Here is a 10,259-nt window from a genome sequence, read left to right as displayed (position 1 = left end):
AGCCCCGCGCTGCCGGGCACGGCTGGCTTCTCCTGAGCCAGTGCCGAGCTCCACGGACAAATGCCCATTTTCTAATTTTCCGATTTTCTTTTAATGGAGGGGAGAAAACTCCGCTGAGCCTCGTGTTTCCGCTGATGCCCGAACGATGGACTCGTTACAGACCAACAGGAAGGAAAACCCACCGGTTAGCACTCGGAGTGATCCATTTCATTTCCATCTTTTGCGTTTTAAATAAATTTCAAATAAGCTGCTCTAAGGAGCTCACTGGCAACTCGGTACACTTTGCCCTGCAAAGGGAGGACTACCCTGTCCCCAGCGCCCCATCCAGACACACGGAATGTGCATCAGGTGAGGCGTTCCTGCTACAGCACACCCACACCACTCTCACCGAGTGAATTAAAGTATACTCTAGAGGGGTTATGGTGGAAATGCCATGTAACACCTCATAACTAACCTGTTCCTGCCCAAATACAGAGGTTTTTCCATCCTTCAGGTTCAATACCCAGGCTCAATCCAAGTTCCTGAAAACACATCTATTTGAATTATTTTAGTAAGTCAGACCACTACTCTTGTGCAAAACTTTTTAATAAAAAGAGAAAGGGTTCTCTGTAAAAAAAAGCAGGTACAATGCTAATAATAAAATTTAAAACTTTTCAAAGATTTCAATAAACCAGATGTGAATTTGTGACAAAGACTATGTCTCAAGTTTAGAAACTCTTATTCTTACACCTGAAAACACAGCCAACACATCTGTCAATTATGACTTCTTAATTATAAACCCCATTTTTCTGTTGGGAGATTTACTGGTGCATTATCAAGTTTTAACATGTAGCATCCATGATGAAGCTGTGAATAATTTAAAATAATGTTGCTAGAATGCTTAGATTCCTATAGAACCTTCCACATTTCATAGCTTTAACAGCTTTCCTTCCAGCTCATGAACTAACATTAACAGTTATGTTCCCCTATATATAAAAACTCAGCTTAAAAAAAAACCCATCTCTTTCAGGTGACATAAAAAGAACTTCCACGAAGCCCACAGTTTCGCTTTAGAAATGATGCTTGAAAATACCTTTACAGGGAAAAATAAAAATTCAGTGTTTACCTTTTCTTCTGTTTTTATGTGCGTGTGTATTATGGACATTACTTAACAGCAAAGATTTTGCCCTTAATGACTACTTTCCTGCTTGTCAAAACCAAGCAGGCAGCAGGGAAGAAACGGCACATAAGCTTGTTCAGTTACCCATCCTGGAGCATCAAGTGACAGCTGTCAGAATGCGAAGCACCTCACTTCTTCCACAGCACCAGGACCAAGCTGAGGCCTCTCCCACACACGCCAATAACAGACTAGTGAGTAGCATTAAGAATGAACCTGACATTTCCCAGTAGTTCAAGCTGGTCAATACTTCAAAGGGATACCACAGTCACTTCATGCAAAAAGTTGTCTGTTCACATAAATAGCCTCTGCATCAGTACCATATACCAGGCATGGTCCTAGAACGTCTAAACTATTCACAGACAAAGTCTGGTTTGGAATCAGGTTGGTGATTTCCATGCGGTCTTTGGTCGGATCATTGCTTAGCCAGGCACTCACTACAGACTGGTTCATGGTACTGTGGGAAAGATAGGCAGTGCTTCTTCCTCCTGAAAGAAGGAAGACAAAGAAGTACATTTCAATTTCATTTATATATTCTCAGAATTTAAAGAAACACAGTAGATATGGGTCAGACATAATGGAAATAAATTTTTACATTTAAGTCAGTTTCCAGAGTAGTTGAGATGTCATTTCTTTGGTAAATTAAGGAAAAATAGCTTTAAAAAAATCAAGTACTTTAAATAATTACAAAAATTATCTACCAGCTGTATCCTCAGTTAAGACAAATATATCACAACAGCTATTAACTCATCTCACTGGAGAGTGTAAGTACCTGCAAGTTTATCTAGCCAGATACTAAAGTAAGGGTACAAGAACGCAGGTCTGTTTATAGAGTGTCTTGCTCTGTTTGGGGTTTTCAGCTTTGCTTCAATAACACTTATTCCCTACTGCTCCTCCTCCCCACTTTGCAGCAAGTGATATACCTATATTTGACTTTGAATTTTTTCCACATAACACTTTACATTCAAATTGAAGTCTCACACTGCAAGAACCATCATTCAGCATAAAATTAACAGGTGTCAGAAGTGATGCTAAAGGATTTATACCTCATATACTTGAAAACATGCAGAGTCCAACTTGAATTAGTAATCCTATAATTTCCACAGATAAAATTTAACTTTGAATGACAACTTTGAGGCAAAGGCAGCAGGTGACATCTAAAAGTTTCCCCACTATTGTCTAATGTGGCAAGCACTTAGCAGTCTTTGTGATTAGAATGTGAAAATAAATGCTATATTAAAAGTCAGTATCCTAACTTTAAATCCTGCCACCATGCAAAAGGATCCAGTTTCATTTATTTAAAGTTTCAATTATTACCCTGAATTGTAAATTCATAACTCTACTATCTCATTAACCTATCAATTATTTTTGTATTCTACGTTAGTGTAACTCCCTCAGAGACTCAATAATGTCCATCAGACTGCCTCTGTTTCTTTTCTACATACAGATGATTTTTAAGTGAATAAATACAGTCTATCTTTGAAATCATAAATGTGCCCTTCACACATTGGTCAGAGGGTAGCAGATTAAAAAAACACAAACCAGACCATGAGAAACCCTGCACAACTGTTTGCAGTATCAGTAGTTTTTCTCAAGTGCTTATCCAAGAAAAGTGCTTACCTAAGTTTGCTTTCTAAGAAAAGAAAGCTGCTTTTAATTTTCTGTATTAAGATTGTGTTATTAATTGGGTCATATGAGAACACTGACTGTAATGATGTTACCAACTGACAAATTCAGTGCAGATGGACTTCAAACATCCTTACCTTGATGAAGAAAAGATGGCTTTTCAGATACGTTTGTGGAAGTATCCCAGTGCCAAAGAGATCCATCTTCAGAACACGTGAATAAATGGTCAGGGTCAGAGGGATGGAAGTGAACTTCCCACACTGGAAGTATCAAACAAAAGCACTTCAGAAAAAGTCTCTAGTACTTCAATCAAAGCATTTGGATAGTATGATATAGGCATGTATTTACAAGAACCCATGCCTCCATCAAAACCTTTCATTTTTAATTGTGTGTGGGTAGGAAACCCAGAGCCCCATCCTAAGTTATGTATACTGCAGTTTTCCCTCTGCTGGCAGGGGGAAAGGGGGAAAGAAAAAAGAAGGGAAAAAAGAAAAAGACCCTATTTTGTTGCATTTTCAGTACTGCAAAAATTGTTGAAGTCTTGTCTGAATTCAGGCAATCTGCATGTCATCTTCCCTGCTGTTAAGTTTAAATCCACACGTAGCATGCATGCCTTCTCAGAACACACATTATTTTGTGTCTAAATACCACAACTGCAGAAGACATTTAAGTCAGCAAAATGTAATATCAATAAATATTTTTACTCCTTTAATTTAAATGTAGCACAAATCACAAAATTTTCAGCATAAAATGAATTGCTGTCTTGTTCACATAGTGCCAGGAAAGTGAGCTATTTCAGCACTGTGGAAACACCAAATCAATGTTGAGTGCCCCCTTCTTCCTCATGTTTTCAAGTTTGTTAGCATCTGCATTCTGCTTTACTCTATCTGCCTAACACTGTACCAGCTTCCATGGCTATTTATATACCTACCCTGCTAGAAACACAGCCATTCTGATTAAATGCACCTAACAGCTCATTAAAGAATTGCTTACTAAGTCTACTTTTAGTTTAGACAGAGTTCACTTTTATCTAAAAGCAGTCTCCTACATAGAGAAGGAAGCCACGTTTTCCAGATGAAAACATGGAGCAGTAGTAGGCATCCTGGGAAGAGTACAGAGATGAAGGTTAGGGATACAGAGTGAGGAAGGCCAAGGAGAAGCTGGACCTGAACCTGGCAAGGGATGAAAAGAACAACAGGAAGGGTTTCACAGGTATGTCAACCAGAAAAGGAAGGTCCCAGAAGGTGTATGTCCCTCAATAATCAATGCTGGAAAACTGGCAATACTGGACAGAGACAAGGCTGAGATACTCAACAACTTTCTTGTGTCAGTCTTCAATGGCAACCTCTCTTCCCACACCTCTCCAGGGGCTGAGCTGCAAGACAAGGTCTGGGGAAGAAAAGTCCTTCCCACTGTACAAGAAGCTCAGGTTCATGACCACCTAAGGAACCTGAATGTACATAAATTTATGAGATGCTTCCCAGAATCCTGAAGGAATTGGATGATGTAGTTGCCAAGCCACTCTCCATGTCTGAAAGGCTACAGCAGTCGGGTGAAGTACTAGGGGACTGGAAAAAGGGAAAGATGGGCACAAACCCATGTTTAAAAAGAGCAGAAAGAAAGACCCTGAGAACTACCAAACTGTCAGCGTCAGCTCTGGTCCTAGGAAAAACATGGAACAAATCCTCCTAGAAGCCAGGCTAAAGCACATGAAGGACAGGGGCATGTAGTGATAGGATGATAGGACAAAGGGGAATGGCTTTAAACTGACAGTAAGTTTACATTAGGTTATTAGGAAGAAATTCTTTACTGTGTGGGTGGTGAGGCACTGGAACAGGTTTTCCAGAGAAGCTGTGAATGTCTCATCCCTGGAAATGTTCAAGGGTAGGATGGATGGGCCTCTGAGCAACCTGGTCAAGTGGAAAGTGCACCTATCCTTGGCAGGGGAGGTTGGAAGTAAATGAGCTTTAAAGTCTCTTCTAACCCAAACCATTCTATGATTCAATTAAGTAGCAAGTATGTGATTGTTTTCTACCACAGTTACAAAACTTATTTTTACAGTAATCAGAAACTTCTCTAAAATGTCACCTTCTTCTCCCCTCTCCATTTCAGATACTTACTTTCTGCTTCATGAGCATTTAGCAGGGACACTGGCATAGTACCCTGCCTGATGTCCCATATACTCAGCATTCCATCCTGGCCCCCTGTGGCCACAATATGCTGCTGATTGGGATGCCTATCCACACAGTGCAGTGGAACTCTGTCACCTGCCCTGCAAAGAGGAAAAAACAAAACAACCAAATAACCCAAACATGAGTTTTTTATTTATCTTCTATTTTCCCCTTCTTAATCCCTAATTTGGCATCAGGAGCATTGACAAGTGAGGTACCAGTATTGACAGGACCTTCAGTTCCTGTAACACCTGACCACCCCAGGCTGAAGGCACATGACATCTACTGGAAACCAGAGGTATGGCAATAACATGAAGTACAATCGGGTTTTGTGCCCTATGGAACATCTACACAACATCTGACAGCTTTATAGGAGTGAGAAGCCATGCAGGCAAATAATACTCTATACCTACAGTAATATTAGTCTGATGCGTGATATAATTATAGGTTTAGTATATACTAAGAGTTAAAAAGGGAGACCAGGCACTAACAAAATCAGGTACCTAAACCACAGTCGAGTAACAGCAATGGGAATTATTACACAACAGGATTGAACACACAACAACAGGATTGAAATTTAGCCCATTTTCTTTTCTCACAGTACCTTATAAGGCACAAAGTTACCATTCAAATGCATTCCAGATGCCAGAAACCTTACATTAGGCCAGTGGAGAAAATCAAATATAAACAGGTAAAGAGTTTGGGGTTGAGGATTGAAAAATTTTTCTCAAAAAAGAGAAGTGTACAGGTATAATAGTCCTTCAAAAGTTAAATCATAAAATGCACCTGCTAAGCACAATGCTGAGTCACAACAGTGGTTCAGCCATTAAGCAGTCTGCCTTTTGCTTATTTAAGTACCAAAGAAGTTAAAATCCTTAAAAAAAAAACCCAGTAATTTCCCATCCTGTTGCTAGGAAGCTATTAGGAAAGATTTGAATCACATTATATAAAGTAGCACATGTTTTGCAGTAAATAATAAAAAAGCGGAGGTCTTACAAAGAAAATATTTGAGATGGCTCATTCCTTTGCTGTCTGAGGTCCCATATTTTTAACTGTCCAATTGAGTTTACAGTCAAGATCTCAGTTGTGCGAAGGAAAGTCACTGCATGGAGCGTACTGCTGTCTGCGTTGTCTGCAAGAGATGAGGAAAGCATTCAGGTCAACCTGTGGAATGCTAGTCTCCATTTAATTGCAACAAAGTAACTCTTAACAGAGAACAGAACACAGCTGCTTAAACATGTGCATAACCTCTGCAGTTTCAGGGTCAGAGACCCTCTAGTATAGGCAAATACCCTGTGAAAAAGGAGCCCTTCCTTGCTTACTATATGAAATACTACTGAGACAAATCTGCAAGTAAATGTATTAAATTAGTTCTGGTGATTACAAAACTACTTGTTGATTTGTAAGATTTCTTTTTGTGGCTCCTAGAAGAGGAATTAATTCAGCCAACTTTATGGTTCTCAAAAGTTTTCTTTATATGGCCAGCACCTATTGACAGGACACAGCTATGGAGCTTTTCATAATGGAGTTCTAAACACAAGAAACAGTAACTCTGGCTGACGGCATTAAGCAGTTTTATACAGAAACACTTAATTTACCAACTTTTAGACCTTTTCTGAACTGCCAGTGTGGTATCAAGCTAAACTCAAATTATGCTGTGCTTGTTAATAACTAAATAGCAAGGACCTTTTTTTCAGGTCCTTTTCTCCAGTGCCTCTTTTTGTCAGAGTAATTTACAATGTCAAACAAGCTTTGGGGTGAAACTTTTCACAGCTTTGAGGTGAAATTTTTTAGGCCTTCTGAAAAAAGAGACACTATTTTCTTGTATTTTATTTCTGTTACTATAGATAAACTTTTCATCTTAATTACGATGGGGTAACTTTGTTAAGTCTACTTTCACCTCAAGTATTTTAAAATTCTTTGTGTAAGCCCATACTGAAAATATAGGCAAATTATTATCTTTCTGCATAAAATGGAAACATTTTCTGAGATTAAGACAAAAAAGTTACACTGATGCCTAGTTACAGATACTTTAATGACTTTTCTGCCTACTCTTTAAATAAAAGCAGAGGGGAAGAAAAAACTCACCAAAACACTATTAAAAAGAAATGTTGGATTACTGAATACTGAGGTTCTAGAGGATTTAAAGTTTTATGACAGACTAACATTAAGTAGTTTAGCAATGATACACCTTTTATGGCTCCAAAAGACTTTGACATAATCTCTAACTTCTGAGATTTCTTTCTTCCTACCTTAACTGACTACAAACCTATGCACTTTGTACTGTACTCCTAAATCCACTAAACAATAACAAAAATACCAAGGCATTTGTTTGCAACTATTGAACAAGATACAAGACTTCTATCTTCATGTTAAGGATTCAGCTTAGTGCTGAAAATGGGAAATGTCAAGGTGTCATTGAATTGGGAACCAGCAAAACAGATTGCTTACACCACAGAACTCCATCCTGAAGAACCTGAGAGCATCTTCCAAGATGTTCTCTCTCTTCCCTCTCCAACTTTTACTGGAAAACCATTAACTTAAAAATATCTAGATGAATATAGAAATACATCTGAAATATACTTCAAGTATTTGAATTCTGGAAGGATACAGGAATAATCTGGAACAAACATGTTCAACCTGGAATACTGAAATCAATACTCAATGAACTTTTTGTTTTGTTATAACAACCTGAAAACCAAACAACCCCCCCCCCAAACTAGACTAATTTAAGAACCCAGGTATTTCACATACCTATAGTTCTTACTGCATCTTTTTGGTCAGCCCTGAAGAGATTTATTCTACCATCTTCTCCAACAGTGACAATTTCTGGGTTGTTGCAGACGACTCCTGTACAGGCTGCTCCACCACTAGATGTGTCTTGGTCCACATGATAATGAGCTTTTGCCCACCGGTGGTCAGCAGATAATGTCTGTGGAGTAACCAGACATGAAATTATGCTCTTAAATAATGAACATGATAAAACAAAGCTTCCAGAATACTGATGAAATCAGAAACAAGCTTCAGGAAAGCCACACTATTTCATGGGAATGAGATACTCCTATACAAATAAAAATGAAGAGATCTAAGTTTTCATCAAATCTTAAGCACAAAACCCTTCTATGACACATTAATTATTTCTTCTCTGAACCACCAGGTTCACGTGACCTAGCAATTAGAAATAACACTACAGACTGTAAAATGTTATTCACTAGGCTGATGTCTTCAATATTTCCCCAGGAAGGGGGAAAAAAACTGATGTCCTTAGAAAATAAAAAGGTCAAATTCAGATCTTGATTGCAAGGAACTTAGTTTATTTTAGGTACACATCAAATTATTAACTGACATTCACCTTTACTGTGTCACTGTGAACATACATAAAAAGGTAATTAGGCATTTATTTCCAGTGATTTATAATCAAAGCAAAAGACTACTGAGTTTACATATCTTCCTTCACAGGACACACATGAGAATTCATTCATCATTTGTTAGAATTGAAAAGGAGTCATTTAATTCAAGAATGCAAAAACTCTGATAAGGCAGGCAGAAGTCCATTAATATCTACTGCCCCAAAACACTCTAATGTCTTAAAGTATGTTTTCAATGAATGGGCTTTTTGGATACAGATGAGGAGATACCCCAGTCTGTCTTGCTCTGGAATCTAGTTTATGTAGCATGTGTGTAAAATGCTATTTTCTTTCCTCATATGTGTCAAATCAAAGTTTTTTTTAACAGACTTTAAAAAGAAATTCATTTTGGTAGCCAGATGCTTTTTATACTAAAATCAAAGTAACCTGTATTACAGAGAACAGCATCTTAAAGCCAGTGCATGTCACATACCTGGTTATTTTGATGATGACGGAATATAGTTACAGTTCCTGTTGATGAGGCAACCACAATTCTTTCTTGATCCAAAAACTAGAGAGAGATAACAAGAATGCTATTAGCCAATGTTAGTATCAAGCTGATAATTTTGATTTTAGAGTAACCTAAATTATTGGTAGGTGGAGAGGAAAAAAACCACAGCAATATTGATTGCCTTTGCTGTTTTACTTTGTAAGAATTTTTTGACCAATCTCAGCATTTTGACAGTTCACTTTCACTCAACTTCTCCTAAGTGACCAGCCCTTAAAAAATACGGATCTATTCAACACAGCTATTTTACCTGCATATCCATAACATCACCGTTGTGCTGGATGTCACACAGCAAATGAGGTTCTCCATGATATTCACCATTGAGGCCGGCATTTCCAAGGTCTCCAGCTGACCAAATGGAGATCCTGTTATCCTGAACGGAAACGATACTACATTTACTCGAGAACGCTTTCGAAAGTACGGAGCAGTAAGGCTCAGCCAGGGAGAGCGATACGCTGCGGGCTGCGCACGGCTCCAGAGGAAGCCGCCCCAGCCGGAGGGAAGGCTTGCCCAGGGGGATAACGCTGCCGGGCGCCGGGGCGGTCCCGCGGCTTCCTTGGGGACGCGAGCACGGCACGGCCAAGCGAAGGGCGGGACTGCCGAGCCAGGCAGCGCTCACGGCCGGCTCCGGCCGCGCTCTCCCGCACCCAGCGGCCGAAGCGCAGGGGACCGAGCTGGCGTGGGCTGCCGCCGCCACCCGCCCCCCCGCGCTCCGGCGGGAAGGTCGCGCCGCGCCTCCGGACCCGCCCGGCCGGTACCTCGTTGTCCCAGGAGCCGGTGGCGAAGAGGTCGGGGGGCTGAAGCGCGGCGGCGGGCAGGGGCCGCCAGCGCGTCCGGCTGATCTTCTGCGACACGAACTTGGCGCTCACGTCCTCCATGGCCGCGCCCGCCCCGCGCCCGCTCCCGCCCGTCCCGCGCCGCGCGCGCTGATTGGCTGCGGCGCGACGGCGAGCGCGGAGGGACAGACCGGGGGCGCGGCGGGGCGCGCGGACCGTGCCGTGCCGGGAGCGGCGCTGAGGCGGCGGCGGCCCCGCAGTTTGTAGGAGCCGGGCGGCGCCTACTGCCCGCGATTACCGGGACGGGCCGGGGCGGCGCTGCGCTCTCCCTGGCCCCTGCGAGCCGCTGCACCGGCGCGTATCGGCTCGGCGTCGGTTGTAGGTCGGGTCCGGAGTGGAGGAAACAGAGAAGACGCGATGGTGCCGCTGTGTTCCCTGTCTGCTCGGCTGGGCCGCGACCACCGGAACGTTGTGTCCATTTGTCACCTTTGCATGACATGCACCGACTCCTGTTCTCTCAAAATGAGTGACTTACACCACGACTAGGCATTTCTGGTCTAAGATCTGCTTTTAAGTATGCCCTGCTTTCAGCTGGGGCAGAGTTAATTTTTTCCC

At 41.4% G+C, this 10,259-nt stretch overlaps 1 protein-coding gene across 1 annotated transcript; it reads right to left on the bottom strand.

The window, feature by feature from the left end:
• Positions 1-569: 569 nt before the first annotated feature.
• NUP43 (nucleoporin 43) lies at positions 570-9,770 on the bottom strand. The gene is made up of 8 exons (XM_030945349.1): positions 9,627-9,770; positions 9,119-9,241; positions 8,794-8,871; positions 7,708-7,885; positions 5,950-6,085; positions 4,903-5,054; positions 2,920-3,042; positions 570-1,644 (listed from the first exon to the last, which is right to left on the bottom strand). The coding sequence occupies exons 1-8, from the start codon at positions 9,744-9,746 to the stop codon at positions 1,430-1,432; spliced, it is 1,125 nt and encodes a 374-aa protein (XP_030801209.1). The 5' UTR covers positions 9,747-9,770; the 3' UTR covers positions 570-1,429.
• Between the last annotated feature and the right edge of the window lie 489 nt (positions 9,771-10,259).

Source organism: Camarhynchus parvulus, chromosome 3 (assembly GCF_901933205.1).
Source record: "Camarhynchus parvulus chromosome 3, STF_HiC, whole genome shotgun sequence".
Lineage (NCBI taxonomy): Eukaryota > Metazoa > Chordata > Aves > Passeriformes > Thraupidae > Camarhynchus > Camarhynchus parvulus.
The sequence above is the reverse complement of the archived record's forward strand: the minus strand, read 5'-3'. Positions and strand labels throughout refer to the sequence as shown.